Source organism: Watersipora subatra, chromosome 3 (assembly GCF_963576615.1).
Source record: "Watersipora subatra chromosome 3, tzWatSuba1.1, whole genome shotgun sequence".
Classification (NCBI taxonomy): domain Eukaryota; kingdom Metazoa; phylum Bryozoa; class Gymnolaemata; order Cheilostomatida; family Watersiporidae; genus Watersipora; species Watersipora subatra.
Genome location: NC_088710.1, coordinates 50,614,265 through 50,635,618, shown reverse-complemented (window position 1 = coordinate 50,635,618; position 21,354 = coordinate 50,614,265). Strand labels below are relative to the sequence as shown.

The 21,354-nt window shown below is 36.8% G+C and overlaps 2 protein-coding genes across 2 annotated transcripts; both read left to right on the top strand.

Moving 5' to 3' along the window:
* The first annotated feature begins 76 nt into the window (after positions 1-76).
* Positions 77-12,367, top strand: LOC137391371 (phosducin-like protein). The gene is made up of 8 exons (XM_068077825.1): positions 77-145; positions 2,732-2,902; positions 4,540-4,665; positions 5,646-5,768; positions 6,799-6,909; positions 9,386-9,499; positions 10,354-10,478; positions 11,816-12,367. The coding sequence occupies exons 2-8, from the start codon at positions 2,735-2,737 to the stop codon at positions 11,865-11,867; spliced, it is 819 nt and encodes a 272-aa protein (XP_067933926.1). The 5' UTR covers positions 77-145; positions 2,732-2,734; the 3' UTR covers positions 11,868-12,367.
* Positions 12,368-13,881: 1,514 nt separating this feature from the next.
* LOC137390698 (LIM/homeobox protein Awh-like) lies at positions 13,882-19,581 on the top strand. The gene is made up of 4 exons (XM_068077021.1): positions 13,882-14,060; positions 15,924-16,123; positions 16,721-16,785; positions 19,296-19,581. The coding sequence occupies exons 1-4, from the start codon at positions 13,882-13,884 to the stop codon at positions 19,521-19,523; spliced, it is 672 nt and encodes a 223-aa protein (XP_067933122.1). The 3' UTR covers positions 19,524-19,581.
* Positions 19,582-21,354: the final 1,773 nt, after the last annotated feature.

Below are 21,354 nucleotides of genomic sequence, written 5' to 3'. Positions count from 1 at the left end.
GTTCGATGGTCAAATAAGATATTCGTAAAAATCTACGAGTGTAAAGAGCTTGGGTTATACGGTCGATAAATGCTAATAGTAAAGCAATTTACAGAGATTCATTATTGAGAAACTATTTCGTTTTAATATATATATATAACCAACGGTAACTCTAATTTCAGTACAAATTTGTTCATGCCACATTGAAAATGTAAATTTTTTTGTGTGAAAAGCAAACAAATTGGGAATGGACTCATTTTACCTGACCAGATAGTTCTTTATATTTGGTGCAAATAGCTTTTCTTCTTCAGTGATCAAGTTGTGATTTAAATTTTTAAATACTATTTTAAAAACAATTTTAAATATTTAGTATTAATAGCTCTTAATAGTAATAGTAGTAATAGTATTCAACTGAATAAAATGATGAAAGCTTGTAGGAAGTGCTGTAAACAGGCATTGTAATGATTATAGAATTACAAGTAAAATAGTCTGAAGCAAAATAAAATGTTAAAAAATATTACTGATCTTATATCAACAATAATGATTTTAATCTTATTAATCAGGAATCAGCAATCCTCTGTGTATGTAAAAACTCACTTTAAATCAATGATATACAGCCCCCCAGTGGGGGCTGATATACAGCCCCCCAATGGGGGCTGTATATCAGTGATATACAGCCTATATAAGGCTTATGTTATTCAAATATGAGTGAGGATTTAAACCGTGATATAATATCACGGTTTAAATTCTCACTCATATTTGAATAACATAAGCCTTGTGAATCCTAGTTTTTTAACTACCAATTTCATTTTCAGCACCAAATCTTTGACAATCCAACCTAAACCGAACTGCAAAAACATAAAAATCAAGTTGAAAGAAGTGTGATGAAGCAACTGTAAGCTGAACAAACAGTTATTTCACACGCTCTGTACAAGCAACAAGACAAGTGAGCTTGTCTGTGAATCAGCTGAATAATGTCACCACTTGTGCAGACAAACCGCCATCCGTGTTTGGTTCTAGTTTATTATTGATCTCAAAATAATCCCAGAGATTAATCTGAATGTCATGTCAAATTTTGCTGGTTTGCTAATTGGTCAGTATTTTTCAAAACACACTGTCGCAGGTCTACCTTTGATTAATAGCTATTGTGAAGATGAGTTAACTGATCACAAAGTTATTATGCTGTTTATAACCATGGTAATAATGATACGCGTCTGACATTTGCTGATTGGTACATAGACTACCTTGACTCGCAGTGTTACTATCCTAGTATTAATGTTAACATGGTCATATTTATCCAGCATGTTTCATTTGGAAAAGTATTTAGGTAATAGGTTTTTGCACAAAATAAGGATCTGTTTCTGTTTTATGAAAATGGCCAAATGCAAGTTGCATTATATACCATTGTGTTTGTACACATTGTAAAAGTGGTGATCACAATAGATTGTTCACTAGTAAGACACAGTCACAGTTAAAGATGATAAGTAAGATCAGTCGCATATATAAATTGGTACATAGGAGAATGTCCATCCTAGTGCCTAGACTAGAGTGTCTAGATCCTTATTTATTCGTTAAACCATAACTGCCACGAACAGCTTTCATTGTTTGTTCACCGGTAAATCAGACACGCTAGTTCCGATTTTGTACTCAAAATAAAAATTGGTCCATTAATTTTCCAAGTCATTTTTGTTTTTGAAGGCTTTTTTACAGCGATTCAATATCGTTGTCGCAATCGACACAACAAGTCTCTCCCATAAGTATGTGATGTAACCTAGCTTTTTAGGGACAGAGGTTGGTGATGTTTAGTTCGATCTAGAACTATAGAGATGGGTGTCTTAAAACCCATTATTCTCTAAATTCAGCATTCAAAATAATCTCAGTCTTTTCTGAAAGGTAGATAAGCTATTTAACATTGCTTGTAGCTTGTTACAGGATGTTTAATAGGCTGAACCCAATTTTATCACAAGCTAGCATTGTTATTGCGCTTTTCCGAGCTCATTTTTCTTGATGTTCAGCCTATTAAACATCTTGTAAAAAGCTACAAGCAATGTTAAATTGCTTATCTATCTTTCAGAAAAGACTGAGATTATTTTGTAGGCTGAGTTTAGAGAATAATGGGTTTTAAGACACCCATCTCTATAGTTCTAGATCGGACTAAACATCCCCAACTTCTGTCCCTAAAAGCTAGGATACATCACATATATATAGGTGGGGCTTGTTGTGTCGATTGTGACACCGATATTGAATGTTGTAAAAAGCCTTCAAAAACAAAAATGACTTTAAAAGTTAGTGGACCAATCTTTGTTTTGAGTACAAAATCGGAATCAGCGTGTCTGATTGACCTATGGACAAACAATAAAAGCTGTTCGTGGCAGTTATGGTTTAACAAAAAGAAAAAGTAAAGAAGCGAGAATCATTGTCTATGAGTCATCTCAAAGAAATAGATGCAAAAAGCAAATTTTTATAAGTACAAATGACGTTGTGTTTGATACAAACTCTAGTAATAAAATTTTCTATAGGCTAGAATAAACAGAACATGGGTTAACTGGGCAAAACAAAAAGGAATGTTAGAGCATTACAGTTGCATAATATTATTTTTTGTAGTGGATAAGTAATGTCATACCCACATTTAGCTGTTTGTGCTGGTTTTAAAATATTACATGTTTGAAATTGTAAATACTGATCTCTGTGCATGTTGTTAGCACATATTTAGTAGACATATTTGTAGTGATTCCTATTAGCTGTTTTACAGAGGATGGCAGGAACACTAAGCACAGATGATGTGCTGCTGGGAGAAAAAATGCACTACTATTGCAGCAGCAGTGAAGATGAGTATGAAGATGCCGAAGAGGGTGATTTTGTGGATGAGTCAGTCTCAGTGCCTGTTCCTCCTCAACATTCAATATCTGGCACATCCCGAAATGTTTGTATTGTTTTATTTTCATATTGAAAATAACAAGCTGTTTCAATATGTAAACATCAGTATTGGAAGATTGGGATCCTTTTGTAGTTTTCAATGAAAAATATTTTCCAGAAATTATTTGAAGTTTGGCAATTTATTCAAATGACAGAGCTAGTATTTATATCTAATGACTGTAAACCAGATAGCTCAAGGATAGATAGCAGCTAGCCGAATGCCTGGGGTTGCATAGGTGTTAAAAAACAGCTTATACACTTTGGCAGGCAATGTAGAAGCCTGTCTTGACAAACTGTTGTTTTTGTGGAGTTGTCCCCCGTCGCGCGGGCGAGCGACACAACAGCTTGTCACAAGACGTACTGCACCTGATGCATCAGCTGCACTTATAGGGAGTTGTTCTCTTTCTTCTATGCGGCTTGGTTGCGATGTTATGTTGGTCGCTCCGTTGGTAATCATAACGGTTTTGCGCAAAAATTTATGTAGAAAAAAAGATTACAACGTTTAACTAGCGACCGGTCTCTGCGGTAAACTTTAGTAGAACTTGAGAACTTGGGCAACAACAGCGACTAAACATGTTTTATTTGTGCGCTCAGTCAGTTTAATTTATATTTTAATTTCTATTTTGTATCAGTCAGTTTTATTTGTTCTTATGGATTTTATTTTCCATTTATTTTATTCTTAAGTTTTACTAAAGTTTACAACAGAGTTGCAAACAACCAACAGTCTTTGGTTAAACGTTGTAATCTTATTTTTTTCTACATAAATTTTTGCGCGAACTCAGTTATGATTACCAATGGAGCGACCGATATAACATCGCAACTAAGCCGCATAGACGGAAGAGAACAACTCCCTATAAGTGCAACTGATGCATCAGGTGCAGTACGTCTTGTGACAAGCTGTTGTGTTGCTCGCCCGCTCGACGGGTGACAACTCCGCAAAAACAACAGTTTGTCAAGACAGGCTAGCAATGTAGTTGCCATTGGCTAATTTGAGTAAGCTGGTATCCGTATTACTAAACTTACTAAGAAGGCCGTGAGAGCAAGCTTTAGTAACGTTACGCATAACGCAAAGTGGCTATGCGTATTTCAACCCAGATAGTGCCTGATCCAGCTATAGCTGGACAGAGAAATGACAAACTTGGAGATTTATGTACCGAACTTTTCGGACTATTAGCTGCTACTTTTTTCTGATGATTTTAGTCATGCGGCTTATATAAGGGTGCGGCTATTCTGTGGCTTTTTCTTTCATTGCTAGGGCGCATTAACCAGAATCTCCGGTTAGTGCGCCTCTAGCGGTGAAAGAAAAAGCGAAACAATGCCTAACGGTACTGTTCCATTAGACTCTAGGTTAAAAAGCATCAGTTAATACGAAACAGAGCCGTTAAGCACTGTTCCGTTTTAAACTGGAAAGTTGCTGCCGTGTTAAAAAGCACCGTCTTGAGTTCTGCGGCCTATACAAAGGTGCGGCTTATGTATTGTTTTAATATCATTTTTTTGGAAAATAAAGCAGATGCGGCTTATATAGGGGTGCGGTTTATAGTCCGAAAAGTATGGTATATAGATTAGAGTTGAAAAATGAAACTAATTAAAATTTTAATATCATTGCTGTGTACACTAATAATGGTTGTTTACTTGATTTTTCAGACTGGCCCTAAGGGAGTCATATCTGACTGGCAGAGACTGAAGCAGTTGGAGGCAGAGAAGAGACTAGAACAGGAACAGGAACTTCTAGCTCTTCAAAAGAAACTCTCCATAACTTGTCGCTCACATGTGAGTTTACTTCTGTCTCTTTTCATGCTAGCCTTCGATTATCTGTTCATATGTGAGTCCGCTACTGCCATGTGCACCTACTTCTATCCGTTCTATACATCTCACCTATACTTGCTCGCTATTCTTTCTTTGCACATTGGTCTATTGTGTCTATTCAATGGATATTCGCTAGTATCTCTTCACAGGCTAGTATTCTATTATCTGCTTATATGTTTGCTTACCATTATATTTTGGTGTGTTACTTCACTATTGTCTCTTCACACGTTGGTTTACTACTAACTCTTTACACGTGTTTTCTACTACCATCTCTTTGCTAGTCCATTACTATCTGCTTCTGAGTCTACCATCATATGCTGCAATGGTTAGCTTACTGCTCTCTGGTCACGCGTGAATCTACTAATTCTTTTTCACAAGTGACTTCACTATTTTCTGTTCACATATAAATTTACTTTATTTGTTTACATGTGAGTTGATTGTTATTGTTTGCTTGTGATTCTATAATTTTCTGTTATGTGAGTATTCGCTACGACCTTCTTATATCAGTTTACTATCAATTGTTTACATTTGATCTTATTCACATCTGTCTGTGCGTGTGTCTGTACTATTGCTCGCACTCAAGCCAGTTAGATCTAGTCACATGTTAGTTTACTTCTACTACCTGTTCACACCTCAGTTTCCTTGAACTTGTTCATGTTTGAGTAGACTTCATATTAGTTTCATCTAAGTATGGCATTAGCTGTTCTTGGGTGCTTTGAAGCTATCTGGTTATCTGAGGAATTTAAGGTTATCGTTCTGTACCAGGACAGTATTACGAAAAGGACATTGCGTGGTACAAGCGCAATATGAGTCATGTGTGATCAAAAAAATTTCAGTTTAATTTCATAGTCTTTGAGTGATTGTGTTTCGGTTTATCAACAGTAAGGTGAGGTTAGTAAGGTTCTTAGCATCAGGATTGGCAGTACTGAACATTTTTATCACAGCTCGATGACCAAAAAGCTGAGGAAGAAGATGAGGAACTGCTCAAGCAACTTGAGTCCATGGACGACGAGTTTACAAAGGAGTATCAGAGGAAGCGTATGGAGGAGATAAGGAGCCTCATTGCTGTAAGTACTGACTGCATCTTTAGTCCCACAGATGACTTCGTCCCACAAGTGACTCAGTCCCACAAGTGACTCAGTCACACAGGTGACTCATTCCCACATGTGACTCAGCCCCACAGGTGACTCAGTCCCACAGGTGACTCAGTCCCACAGATGACTCAGCCCCACAGATGGACTCAGTCCCACAGGGGACTCAGCCCCACAGATGACTCAGTCCCACAGATGGATTCAATCCCACAGGTGACTCAGTTCCACATGTGTCTCATTCCCATATATGACTTGGCCCCGCAGATGACTCTGTACTACCCTCGGTCTCACTAGTGACTGCTCTAGCTTATCTCTTTGTGCCATCCTATATTTTGCTGCTACTGAAGCCCACAACTTATGTTAATCTCTGTCAGTCAGAGAATAGATTCAGGACTTGCTTCTCTAAACTGAAATTCTGTCCAATTGTGTATAAAGAGGATATTGGTGTATTTTCATGGTGCTTCACTTCTCATACAAGCATTTTATTAGATAGATATACAAATCAGCCTATCAGACAGAGACAGACTATCAAATGCCACTATTTCCACAAATGCGACTTCATAAGCAGCTATAGAATGCAATATAGACGCATGATTGTCTGTCTATCATAATTTCTTGGACTGTGTTGACTTCTATTAATAGCTATTATAATGTGTCAGGTTTGACTCGCATGCATGTTCAACTGTCTGGTTGACGCTTGTCAAAGCTAATAAATCAAACATTTATGATGATTGCAAAGTACAGAATTCCCATATTCTGTATCAATCAGGTATATAAACTACAAACGTTATTGTTTGTGAGTATCAATTACACAGTCATTCTGTCCTATTTATACTCACCATAGCTGTACTAGTGCTCCTTTTTATTGTAGTGACTGTAATCAGCTGCCGTTCTAGTTCTCCTTATCTGCCGAAGATCAAACTCGAACTATGTTCAGAGTTGTAGTAGTAAATAGTTGATATTAGTTGATATACATTGTATGTTTCTAGATTATTTTATCGTTTAGGGAGTTCCGCGGTTTGGAACTATTCAAGATTTGGAGACTGCAGTTGAGTTTCATGATGTAACAGAAGATGCTCATCCACTCACCACAGTCATAATCTATGTCTATGAAGAGGTTTGTGCTCAATTATATATGCCATCATCCTTTGCATAACCGCGTGTCAATGTCTATGGCATAGTATTTACTCTAGGTTAAATTTTTGTGAAAAGTTATTTGACTTAGTAATTCGCTTTTTGGGAAACATTGCATTTTGAATGCGTTTATATTTTAAGATGTCATGTAGGGAAGTTTATCATGAGCCTGTGTGTGCTAGAGTGAATATTAATACGGTTTGGTATTCCTTTTTAAAGATAAGTTGGTTTCTGCTCACTTTGCTTAGAAATAGGACGTATTTATTTTTACTCGAGTTCATGTCATTGCAGGTATCATATTCTCATTAACTGAGCAACTTACAGAGATATAATATTTTTTGTTTGATTGTAAACTTTGTTAATTGTCTTTGGGATTGTTTGGGTTTTAAGTACATCGGTTGTCTACAAACATGGTTCACATATGAGCAAGTAGTGAGAGGCCTCCCAGAGTTGTTGTTAGTATCTTGGTTGGTCTGAAATAGGTACTGCTTTGTACTTTGGTCATCGGTAGTCAGCATAGACCTATTAACTATACTAGACTGGGCAATCCAATGCATCACGGCTCAGCATTGTGTCCTACTTAAATAGCCACATTCTTCACGACGTAACGTCAACGCTTTGTTCACTCGCAGCTGGTCAGGCAAGCGAGTCATCATTGTTTACATTAAAAGAATGGCAGAGACAGCTTTGTTGCTACATGTAATTTGACATAACTACTAAAGTACACAAGATATTGGTTTAAAATTTTAGATGCAAAGCTTATACACTATGCATTTCCTGCCCTGAAAATTTGTAAACATAAAGTTGAATATTTCATATGTAAAGTGCGAGTAAAAATGTATATTGATCTATTCAAAAAGTATTGCAAAATTATCAATGTTGCCCTATGCTATGGGCTAACATGTCAGATAACTAGGTGTACAAACTGATTTCAAATGCATACACACTGGTAAATGGTACACTGATCGCAGTCTGCCATGAATATAAATGTTGGCTTTTAGGTGTCATGCAAACAGCATCAGAAAATATGTTTATGTTCACTTTGTTGCTTTGTTCACTTTGCCTAGTCCAGGCCATAGTTTTAAGTAGGAAGCCATTGAGAGTGGAGCAACTACCAGCACTGGAAATGATTCGACGGTAAATTTTACTCCAATTGTTGTCAAGTGTGGTTGTGAGAGGTACCTAGATATGAAGAGCAAGAAATCTTGCGGATTTTTCTGAGATATGCATACAAATAATAGTTTTTTTCAAAAATTTTTCTTAGAGTTCATTGCTGGCGCTAATATTTGAAAAGTTGCTTCGCACAAAGAGGTATCAACCCCGGAGTAGACGAAGTGCTGCCCATTTCATGAAGTTTTTCATCACCATGGCAGGTGGACATAGGCTAGTAAATGAGTATGGTGATGGCTGTGCTATATTTAGAAGTGTAGCTAAACCTAACGAAAAGATTTTTACTTTATGATGGTTGCATAAGAATGCAATTATTTACTGATTATTTTGCAGGACAAGAATAACAATTTTTGCGCAGCGTTATTTAAAACTATCACATCCAGATATGTCAGAATTAGGATTTACCATGAGGCTACAAAGGTAGCAGCTAACAAAAGTAATCTTAGATCAAAGCTCAGCCGACTGGTCGTCCTTAGTCATGTGTAGCCTGTCACAATATGTCTAGAAAATTGCACCATTTGTAATTTGTTTTCTACGATTTTTCTGATACTGTTTGCATAACACCTAAGACCCAACATTTATGTTCATGGCAGACTGCGATCAGTGTGCCATTTACCAGTGTGTATGCATTTGAAATCAGTTTGTACACCTAGCTATCTGACATGTTAGCCCATAGCATAGGGCAACATTGATAATTTTGCAATACTTTTTGAATAGATCAATATACATTTTCACTCGTACTTTACATATGAAATATTCAACTTTATGTTTACAAATTTTCAGGGCAGGAAATGCATAGTGTATAAGCTTTGCATCTAAAATTTTAAACCAATATCTTGTGTACTTTAGTAGTTATGTCAAATTACATGTAGCAACAAAGCTGTCTCTGCCATTCTTTTAATGTAAACAATGATGACTCGCTCGCCTGACCAGCTGCGAGTGAACAAAGCGTTGACGTTACGTCGTGAAGAATGTGGCTATTTATGTAGGACAACGTGGCTTGGCATTGCCCAGTCTAGTATAGTTAATAGGTCTATGGTAGTCAGTGATAGCTTGTTATGTGTAATCAATTGAGTTGAAGAAATCCACCAGATATCACTCATTGCAAAATTTGCAAAAGTAAACAATAACGTTTCTAGGTAAACAATATGTTTGTATACTTGACTAGATTTAACTAAAACAGAAATATAGGGACTATTGGTTTTTTTCTGTCTGCAGTTTCTTTAGAAGTCTTATATTATTTTTTGTAATCCTAAGTTTAAATACGCTTTTCTTTCTTTTGCTTGCAGAATAGTTTAGCCTGTGTGGCTATGGAGGGTTGTCTTCAATACATGTGTAAGCAGCATCTCTCCATCAAGTTTTGTAGAATCCTGGCCCATAAAGCATCACTGAGTACTAAATTTGTAAGTTCAGTAACCACATGATACACTCATGTTATGATTGCACTTGGTGACTATTGTGTTTCAAGCAGTGTATTGTTGTTGCACATGTCTTATAGAACCTGCCATTACTCTCATGACAGTTGTCTTTTATCTCATGCCTGTCACCCTTTAATATGCCTCATTACACATGCTTGTTTCTGTCAGAGATAGTTGAGTCTTCCATCTCATGCCTGTCACCCTTTAATATGCCTCATTACATGTGCTTGTTTCTGTTACAGATAGTTAAGTCTTCCATCTCATGTCTGTCACCCTTTAATATGCCTCATTACATGTGCTTGTTTCTGTCACAGATAGTTGAGTCTTCCATCTCATGCCTGTCACCCTTTAATATACCTCATTACATGTGCTTGTTTCTGTCACAGATAGTTAAGTCTTCCATCTCATGCCTGTCACCCTTTAATATGCCTCATTACATGTGCTCGTTTCTGTCACAGATAGTTAAGTCTTCCATCTCATGCCTGTCACCCTTTAATATGCCTCATTAAATGTGCTTGTTTCTGTTACAGATAGTTAAGTCGTCCATCTCATGCCTGTCACCCTTTAATATGCCTCATTACATGTGCTTGTTTCTGTTACAGATAGTTAAGTCTTTCATCTCATGGCTGTCACCCTTTAATATGCCTCATTACATGTGCTTGTTTCTGTCACAGATAGTTAAGTCTTCCATCTCATGGCTGTCACCCTTTAATATGCCTCATTACATGTGCTTGTTTCTGTCACAGATAGTTAAGTCTTCCATCTCATGGCTGTCACCCTTTAATATGCCTCATTACATGTGCTTGTTTCTGTCACAGATAGTTTTGTCTACTTGACAGTCTGAAGAAGGAGTTCCTGCGTTGCTAGTCTACCAGAAGGGTGTGTTAGTTAGGAATCTAGTGGCTCTACATACAGTACTAGGAGATGACTTCTTTGTTGGAGATGTAGAAAGTCTTTTGAAAATGTAAGACTTTTTGTCAATGTCTCGTAGTATCAGATGTTCCGGACATCACTCTGTATGTGATACATACTACACACATAGCTCTTACTATGTATGTGATACATACTACACACATAGCCCTGTACTCTGTATGTGATACATACTACACACATAGTTTTGTGCTCTGTATGTGATAAATACTACACACATAGCTCTGTACTCTGTATATGTGATACACACTACACACATAGCTCTGTGCTCTGTATGTGATACATACTACACACATTGCTCTATACTCTGTATGTGATACATACTACACACATAGCTCTGTACTCTGTATGTGATACATACTACACACATAGCTCTGTACTCTGTATGTGATACATACTACACACATAGCTCTGTACTCTGTATTTGTGATACATACTACACACATAGCTCTGTACTCTGTATGTGATACATACTACACACATAGCTCTGTACTCTGTATTTGTGATACATACTACACACATAGCTCTGTACTCTGTATGTGATACATACTACACACATAGCTCTGTACTCTGGATGTGAATTTCTTGAAATGGTTTAAATATCATAAAACATGTAGAGAACTCAAAGGCCAAGGTAACGAATGAATAAGCTTTGCGTCCAACAGGCGTTTGTCACAAATATATAGTTTGAGATTGCTATAAACTCGATTACTATGTATTTGTAAAAATATAATATGTCTGTATTAAATCAAAACATATCCATGGTACCATCAAGCAAGGCTTTTACAAACTTGTACTTTTCCATTCCCTCTTTTCTTCCTTCATAACACAAGGGTACCTATTCAGAATACCTTTACTCAGAATGGTAACCACTGCTTTCTTGGAGACCAATCCAATATGTATACTAATACTCTGTGTACCAACAAAGGTTAAAATCCCAAATTACAGAACTAGAAAATGTGAGTAAAAGTTTCTTTGCAGCTGCATCATGGCCTCTATCAGCATCTAAGTTATATAATACAAGCATATATGAACTAGATCTCTACTTCACCTCTATCTTTATCTAAGTTATATAGTACGTACTAAAATATGTAAACTAGTAACAAATCTGGACTCATGAACAAAACAGTAATATGTATCAATTCATGTCAGTATTCGTTATTTAGTTTTGAGCTGATCGATAGCCAGCTTATCTTATCTCAAGTAATATCTTATCACTTTTTACCATGTTTACCGCCTTTCATATTTTTAGCATTTAGCAAGCTCTTTTTTCATTTTTACATGCAAATGCTAGACATGTTCCGTATAACTATAGGATTCTAGCGGTGTTATAAACACCATGTTTGAGGAAATACTACTTATTCATTGCAGATCAGAGCTGGTGCATCCTGAACTGGATTCTCCAGGACTTGTGCAGTCGTGATGCACTATTAGTAGATGATTTGCTATGTTAAAGTATTCATTGTCTACTCTGCATTATCTATCTACAGCAGGTATATATACAAAGATACTGTGAATATGCTTTCATGCATATTTTTTCAAAGATTAACGAGATGAGGCAGGCAACTTTATCATGCTTGTACCAATAGTATAATGAAGTTATGCCGCCATTTATTCCCTACAATAAAACAGAGTTTTGTGAAGATTTTCTGTATGTAAAATTTTTGCTTATTGTTTTTGAGTTACGATTATTGACATTAAAAAATTTTTTCCAAACCACTAGTCATTATTTTCATTCTTATTTATGCTTCAACACTCTTATGATTTCTTTTCTTCCAACTGTTCTGTACAGCAGATATGAAACCTACGAACTGGCAACTCAACTGCAGCCATTGCCCGGTGCCGAAGGAGGAACGTACCCATGCATGCTTGTAGTCTCTGTATTTCATGTCACTTGAGCATAAAATTCAATAAAATGCCTTTATCTGAAAATTAAATTTGCCATTATTTCCATACATTGCACTTTTATTAATGATATTAATTACATTGATTATTATTATATGTTATAAGATTTTAATATAATATTATCGTAAAGTGTTTAACAACCAAGAACAAAAGTGATTATAATAAGATTGTAGTGCTGTGTCGTGAGTTACCCATATTTATCATTGAGTTTTATTGAGCCGTCGTCTAACCATACCCTCGCTGCCAGCCGATACTACATATTATCATTGACACAATGTCTTGGTAATTAGATGAAGCTAATGTCTAGTTTCTGCTGCCATCTCATTCATGGCAGCAGCCCACACTCACACCTGCTCTTCAAAAGGTATGTTCCTTAACAATCTTTGACTGAATAATTTCTGTCATATTAAACGTCTTTTGAAATATAATAGAAGAGGTGGAAGACTAGGAAGTGATGGACCACAATGCATTTCATGAGTTGTTCATTGAACGCATGTAAATATATTTTTATCATGCAATTACTGCTGGATGAGGATAACTACTGTTGTCTGCTATAAGATTCATTCAGTGAAATATGTAAGTACACCACTATTAGTCACTTATTTTATAGTTGCTGACTATGTTTTTAATGGGCAGAGCCATTAAAAACATTGTTTTTGGCATTATGTTGCTCAACATCACTCTTGCCATAAAGCTTTTACTGACAATAGCCAATTATTGCAGACTGCTTCTTAAGTTACATGTTCTTAATGCGTGTTATTATGCTCATAGCGAGCTAAAAGTAAAGCATCAGAGATTTTAAGCCTCATAGTCTTTTTAAAGTGTGAGCAACAAATGGTTATTTGTATTCAATAAAAAATACCAAAAATTGAAAATAGTGCTCAAAAATTACATAACTGTACAGACACATGTTCATAGAAGTTTATGTTAATCAAACCGTTAACTGATACAGAAATAAGATCACACATTGCAAAGGTGTCTACTTCTAGGTGTGCAGCCATGTGAGTAATTCCTCGAAGATCGAGTATGGTGTCTGCTTAGCTTATTGCAGCGCTTCCCTATTCGATTTTATCGTCGAACTCTCTATGACTGACGACAGCAATAGTGCAGCCCACTTTTTAACTTAAACATAAACAGCTCAAAACAATTAAAAACTAGTCATAATGTAAATAAATGAAAATAATATGTTATTGGAAAGACATTCTAAGAAGAATCTAACGTTTTCACACAGCTTCACATTAAAAACAACCCGTTTTATGATCTTTGGCTTTCTTTCTGCCTTTTCTCTGCTATTTTTTTATTGAAATGTAGTTCTTGTCGGTGAGCCAAATGCGCAGATCATTTGCAGGATCGATGGCGTGATGATATTTATTTTTTTGTATAAAAAAGATGAAAGTCGATTTTTGCACCCGACCGATTTACGCTTGAAACTAGCAACTATTCTAAGTAAGTTCTCTATTTGACCAGGTGGTTTCAGCATGGTTCACCATCTACTCATCAGTGTGTTGCACTTTGTATTGCAGCATTTAAAGATGATGTACGTATGTTCACATTGCTCCATCTACATCGGTGAATCTAACATTCTCGAGGTAGATGGCAGAAGATTTCACGCTGAATGTCTGAGCTGTCGAGTTTGTCATTGTGCTCTAGATCAAGAAGAAAAGTGCTATGTCAAGGATGAACTCATATACTGCAAAACTCATTACTATGAGTAAGTCAGCAAATTACCTCTCAAACCAATGAATGATGAAATTCGAAAAAAAGTCAACTAAGCACTTCAATACATAACTACTTTTTTACTAAAAGCGATACCGCTAGTGTTGTCTTTTGTTTTTAGAGAACATGAGCTGAAGTACTTAGTATTACTGACGAATCAGAAGGAAATGGTATAATTGTAAAATTAATATTTTCTCAAATAAAAATTTTTATAATCTGTTTACAACAATTTATTTCTGCTCAAGACAAAAATCAAAACAACTGCATTTATCAATACAAAAAAGCAAAACTTATTGCTTACAAAAATATGTAAAAAATATGTTTTGTTTTTCTTTAAGGAGCCAAAACAAACAGGTTTTTGTCGACTGCAAATTCTAGAGCAGCCAACATGAAGGAGTTCATGTGCAAAGCAAGATTCTCCCAAGTAGTCTTGCTACTTCCAATATTTGTATTCAGGACTTATTTGTGGACATGTGTCTGTAGAGATCTTTGTAAAGAAACCAACCAAGTTCTCCTACTTGCTCCACAATGAGCCAGACTACTGGAGTGCAGGGCAACGAATATATATTTCTCAGTAAACATATATGTATAAAAGTACAGTTCAAGATACAATGAACATGTAAACTGCACGATGAGAGACTTCTAGGTGCGATTTTTGTCATGTCTTTTATTGCTCATGCGGGTGGCTTGGCTCTACCCTTTGGTCCCCAGTCGTGGTGCTGGTTGCGTCGGCTCTCCTCCCTTTCTAGCACAGCCTTGGTCTTGGTAATCAGCTACCACATTTTCATCTGACCACGCCCATTCAGTGTCATACTTAGTGATTGCCGTTGCTATAATACCATGAGCTAGGAGCTTCTTTGTCACTAGTCTTTCCCATTACCAATTGACGGCGCATCCAAATTTTGAAGCAACAGAACGCAAACTCTTACCTGAACGGCGAAGTGATGTGGAGGCAGCCTATCTGAAGGGCGAGATGATGTGGAGTCAGCCTATCTAGCTGAAAAGAGTTTAGAAACTTGTAAACTCTCTTTAGGGTGGTGTCTCCATATCACCTCACACTGTAAGTAGGAGTTCCTATTTTGTTACATCAAAATTTGGACGCACCGTCAATTGGTAACAGGAAAAGATTAGTGACTAGTTTAAATACAGTATTCTCAGCTAAGTAAGACTTTCAGTCTCAGAACAGTCAAGGTAATCTTCTATTTTCTGCATCTACTAAGTTCTATTAGGTCTACAGCTGTTGATGATATGTTCTGATGCTGATTACATCGTAGCATAGATTATTAATTTTATGGCAAACAAAAACATAACATATTTTTTCAATTGTATTGATAAAATGCTCTCAGTGAGTTTGAGGGGTGTATATATACCAGTATATGTTGTGGGTGAGTTTGAGGGGTGTATATATTCCAGTATTTTTTGTGGGTAATTTTAAGTTTAAGATGATGATTGTATACTCGTGCTTCAAAATTCTATCGTATCAAGCTTGCAAAAACTTAATTGATTATAAAAGTAATCATTTCTTTTAAATATCATTATAATATTTTTATTTTATTCATACTAGTACTCTGATAGTCCGGTGAGCTGTGAGAGATCATCAGGTGTAATAAGTATCTGCACAACTATTCCTAAATGTGGCAAGGCAATTGAGGGGTGCAGTTGGAAGTGCGCCTGGCTGCTACGACGAATATCTGAGTTCAATACCTGTGCAATGCAATTTTTCCTTGCTTTGAACCAATGAACAAATGGATATGGCACTCAAGGTAAAGATTTACAAAATGAGAAAAATTACCTTTTTTATGATACAAACCTGTATTTTTAGTTTTTGATTCTGTAGAATGAACAATGCGTGTCACAGATGCAATGGTTGCGCAAAACCTGTCTTTCCTGGACACTGGATGCGTCAAGTATCAGCAGAAATTATATACCATCTCACCTGCTTCTGCTGTCTCTCATGCAAGAGACAGCTTTCGACAGGAGAGCAGTATGGTCTCTTATCAGGAGCTGTCTATTGTCTTTTGCATTACGAGGAGCTGCTCACAGACCCTCAAGATAGATGTAAGGAGAATATTTTGAATTTAAAACTGTCTTCATTTTCTGCTACTATATGAAAACGAGATTGTGAGTTAAGATAGCTCAGCCTGGAGTTTGTAAGTCAGAGGCTTTGAGGCTGCCGATGAAAACTGTATAGTAATGTATCGTATTTTAGAGAAAGAAAATTGTAAGGGAATTTTAGGGAAATGTAAGTATTTTAGAGGAGTTTTGCTGTTGAATGCTCAAAAACACATAATTTTGCAACGAAATACATGTAGCAACTTGGACAGAAATTTTAGACAGTTTTGTGACAAATGGGAATACTGGCACTATGGATTCCGTTGTACTATTATAATTATCATATGATACTATTTATATTGTACTATTTATATAAACTGCAAACATTGCAATGATAAAGCAAACTGCAGATAGGCATCTAACATCCTTTTAACAGCAGCTTCAAATTGTTAAACAGCTGGATTCACCTAAAAGTAACCCAGTGTTGAGCCAACTTCATAATAACTGGTAGTTGTCTGTTCTTGTGATACTCTGGCCATTGCCATAGCTTCTTAGCATACTACGCAAGTAGATTAACTACTGAGCCTGTTTGGTTGTTTGTAGCAGCGATCAGCAAAAGAGGAAAATCCAAAAGAATTCGAACTATATTTAGCGAGCGCCAAGTTGAAGTAAGTACATCGAGAACATAGACAGCTTGCCTGCTAGCATTACAATAATAACAGGCTGCTAGTTATAGACAGTTTGTAGTAAATAGTAGAGAGTGGTTCATCATTTGGTCGGTTACATATATGGTAGCTATGGCACTTCTAACTAAAGCTTGTCAAGAGAGACAGAGTAAAAAAAAGGACTATCTCTGCGTTCAAGCAATTATTATCTTAATGGCTAGATGAAGACTTGCTAGTAAAAGGTTCTATGTTCAAGTCCTTTTGTAGTCAATCTGTTGGTGAGCCCTTCACACTTACAGCTACTTTCTCATATACGTCATACTTTCAAGATATGTTAAACAGAATTGCTCTGAAGATATCAAATCAAAACAAATTAATAGTAAACTTTGTGAGTCAATAATACAAAACTGCAATTCGAACTACTGTTTCATATTATCGAACACTATGCTTCTTAAACTTTTAGTGGCGTATATCATTCAGTGTTGTCCGATATCTTGAAAAAAACTTTTGGTTCCATTGTTATCTTGACTATTGCTTATTTCCTATAGCATTGTGTTTCACGGTGGTGAGATTCGGGTGTGTCTCATCAATCTGACAGGTATTTATAGAGACTATAAAGTAAGTTCTTATAGCGGATTTTTTGAGTGTGTTGGTTGCTTCTGGCTTGCAACTATGATTAATGGCTATCTTAAGCTACAGGAATAATTAACAGTAGAGATTCTTAGGCGCCTAAGCTTGCAGCTCAAACTACTAGTTACAATACTAGAATAACCTGAAATTTAGAGCAGTGACTAACAGTTAAGTGTGTTGGTCTCTCTAGACTTGTAGCAGTGACTAACAGTTGAGTGTGTTGGTCTCTCTAGACTTGTAGCAGTGACTAACAGTAGAGTGTGTTGGTCTCTTTAGACTTGTAGCAACGACTAACAGTAGAGTGTGTTGGTCTCTCTAGACTTGTAGCAATGACTAACCATTGAGTGTGTTGGTCTCTCTAGACTTGTAGCAGTGACTAACAGTTGAGTGTGTTGGTCTCTTTAGACTTGTAGCAGTGACTAACGGTAGAGTGTGTTGGTCTCTCTAGACTTGTAGCAACGACTAACAGTTGATTGTGTTGGTCTCTCTAGACTTGTAGCAGTGACTAACAGTAGAGTGTGTTGGTCTCTCTAGACTTGTAGCAATGACTAACCATTGAGTGTGTTGGTCTCTCTAGACTTGTAGCAGTGACTAACAGTTGAGTGTGTTGGTCTCTTTAGACTTGTAGCAGTGACTAACGGTAGAGTGTGTTGGTCTCTCTAGACTTGTAGCAACGACTAACAGTTGATTGTGTTGGTCTCTCTAGACTTGTAGCAGTGACTAACAGTAGAGTGTGTTGGTCTCTCTAGACTTGTAGCAGTGACTAACAGTAGAGTGTGTTGGTCTCTCTAGACTTGTAGCAGTGACTAACAGTAGAGTGTGTTGGTCTCTTTAGACTTGTAGCAGTGACTAACAGTAGAGTGTGTTGGTCTCTCTAGACTTGTAGCAACGACTAACAGTTGATTGTGTTGGTCTCTCTAGACTTGTAGCAGTGACTAACAGTAGAGTGTGTTGGTCTCTCTAGACTTGTAGCAGTGACTAACTGTTAGGTTTAGTTGAGCCTTTAGTTGCATTATTAAAATGACCCAAACTTGTAGCAATAACTATGGTGGTTTTTTGAGTTTTTAGGCTTGAAACAGTCATTATTGACGAAAAGGTTTGTTTTCTTTTTCTTCTATAATCCCTCATTTCTTCGCATCAAACCACTCACTCTGTAAGGCTGTATGGGTGATGGGACTTGTTGACTATTAAGGATGTGACCAGCCTTGACCCCTGCTGCAGCCTATTTAAAGTATAGTGGTACAAATATTTTTGAAGTGTGACAGTTTAGAGGATAAAAGGCTACAGAACAATTCCCACACTCTATTTCATACTTTGTCAATTCCTAAACCTTCTAGTAAAATTCTTAGATCATTTATGTTATTTATAAAATTTGAATATTAAGTTAATTGACAGAAACTTTATTAGCTGCAGTCATCTTGACAGCTTGGAACAAAAAGAAAACTTTATATGAAAAATCTATGGGTACTGATAAGCAACAAGCTTTCAAAAAGCACAATGAGGAAGCACTATTAAAACCATGAAACTGCTATTATTGCAATTATCTACACCTTGCACATTATAAAACTAACTGATTAATATTAAACTCACTTAATATTAACACTCATCATTTGACAAATTTGATGGAATATTCTAGCACACAAAAATTGCATGTGGTGCTTGCAGTTAACTATAATAGATAATTAGCTACATGTCAATAGAATATTCATAGTAGGTTATGATAAGCCTAAACATGTCATTCTTTTTTAATGTATTGAATTCAAAACTGAACACTGAGACTTAGCTTAAATGACATCCATGCATGCTGTTAGTGCGAAAAGTATTAGTTAGGTAGTATTTACATGCAGATATAACACAAACATTGCTTATGTATCTATTGGTAGATGTTACATAAGACGTTCAGCATAGATGCAAATCCGGATGCAGCTGAGCTAGAACGACTTTCTGACATTACCTCTTTAAGCAAGAGAGTTATTCAAGTCTGGTTTCAAAATACAAGAGCAAGACATAAAAAGTTGCTATCAGCAAATGTGTCTTCACTGGACAATGGAGTTCCGGGCTCATCAACAGATGAGAGTGTCTGCAGCCATCATCCGGCCTTTGTGTCCTGAAACTGGAAATGTTTATCAGTACTATAATTCACATACGCAATAGATCAATCCTCCTTACTTGTTGATACTGTCATTGTAAAAATATATGGCTGATTAGCTATTACATGTATTTAGCTGTTTTTAAAAGTGTTACTTGTTTCAATAAAGCAACAAATTGGCATCATTCAACTCATTCAACATTTTGAATTGTTTATTGAATGTAACAGAAATCGACTGCAAGATCTTTACAAATATTAAAATTAAGTTTTTTGCTGTATTTTACATGATATGTACAGTAGGTAAAAGGCCGCTTACGTCGAAATAAATCGCTAATATAGGTAAAAACAAGCACGTTAAAAAGTTAGGTTAAAATAAATAACTGGCATGCTTTACGTACTTCCTGTTGCTCTGGTGCAATGATAGAGCTAAAGTACTGCACTGCTCATGCCACCCATACCTTAATATTCATGTTTTCATCATTATTAACGACTCAAATTCAAGCCCCCCCCCCCCAGTTCAGTGGTACCACTGATGTAGAGCTATTCATTCTACAATTCAATGAAGTAGCAAAAGCTAACTCTTGGAATGACAACGAAACCACTTTACACCTCCCAGCCTGTTTGGATGGACCAGCAACCAAATCTGAAAGAGGGCAACAGAGATTTATGACAGCTTACGGGGCAATATGGCATGACAGCCCACCAAGCCAGAGACCAGCTAGATCAAATCAAACGCACTCCCAAGCATAACCTGCAATACCTAGCTACGGAGCTGACATCGATAGACCATTCAACATTACATACCCTGAAATGGATGAAACTGTTCGAACTCATACCGAGTGGAGAAATTCAAAAAAGGACTAAACCACACCAGGCTACAACAATACCTACTCGCCATCACTCACCACACTGCAACAGATACAGTACAGATAGCAGATGAATTCCTGCAGTTAGAAACCTAAACTGGTGTGAACACAGTAGTCAAACCAGAGCCACAAGTCGAACAAGTCCAAGCGAATTCACCGCACAAACTAGACATGATCCTGAAAACCTTGGAAACCCAAATTGCCAGCTAAGCTAATCTGATAAGACAGGTCAACAAGCTCACTGAGAAGGTCACTCACACGGTTGGAGCATGTTTCCATTGAGAAAAAACTGGACATTAAAGAAAGTCTGCCAAAAACAAAAGGCAGAATGAGTACAGACCGGCAAGCAGCCATCTGGAAAAGCTACCTGTCCAGCTTAGTAAATGGTTTTATTTCGCCTGGACTAGTGAAGACCGCTCGAACCAGACCTACTCAACATGAGGCTCAACATACCTGGACAGAGGACGCACCTATACCAGAGCCAAAGACCAGAAGCTTAGCCCATGGAAGCTGTCTATATGTGCCCAGCATCGAAAGTGGAAAATCTGTCCACTATCTACTCGATGCCAGAGCTAATGACAACATCTTATCGAAGAGAGCTTTTGACCGCCTACCCTCCAGAACAAAGGACAGACTTGATGCAGAGAGAATCATGGCTTCAATGGCAGATGGCAGTGGCCTCCTGCTCTACGGAACAATCACACTACAATGCAAAATACGCAGCAAACCAGCAGAAGTTTTCTTCCGAGCTGCAAACATAGCGGAAGATGCGATGCGCGGTATGAAGTTTTTCAAAGATGTCCTATGTCAGCTATTAATAAATAAAGGCATGCTCAAGTTAAAGGAATACTTCCTCACTTGTACAACTAAGCATATGAACCAGTTTGCTCAAAGATTCAAATAACACAGCTTAAAAGTATCCCAGCTAACTCTGAACTCTACCTTGAGTGTTCATTAATCACTAAAAGAGTTACATCAACTGAAATA

Bases quoted from the DNA above. Each gene is read 5' to 3' on its own strand.
- LOC137391371 (XM_068077825.1), top strand. From the start codon at position 2,735: ATGGCAGGAACACTAAGCACAGATGATGTGCTGCTGGGAGAAAAAATG. The intron at 4,666-5,645 runs GTGAGTTTACTT...TTTTTATCACAG, and splicing joins CCATAACTTGTCGCTCACAT to CTCGATGACCAAAAAGCTGA. The intron at 6,910-9,385 runs GTTTGTGCTCAA...TTTTGCTTGCAG, and splicing joins TAATCTATGTCTATGAAGAG to AATAGTTTAGCCTGTGTGGC.
- LOC137390698 (XM_068077021.1), top strand. From the start codon at position 13,882: ATGATGTACGTATGTTCACATTGCTCCATCTACATCGGTGAATCTAAC. The intron at 14,061-15,923 runs GTAAGTCAGCAA...TGCGTGTCACAG, and splicing joins TGCAAAACTCATTACTATGA to ATGCAATGGTTGCGCAAAAC. The intron at 16,786-19,295 runs GTAAGTACATCG...ATCTATTGGTAG, and splicing joins TTAGCGAGCGCCAAGTTGAA to ATGTTACATAAGACGTTCAG.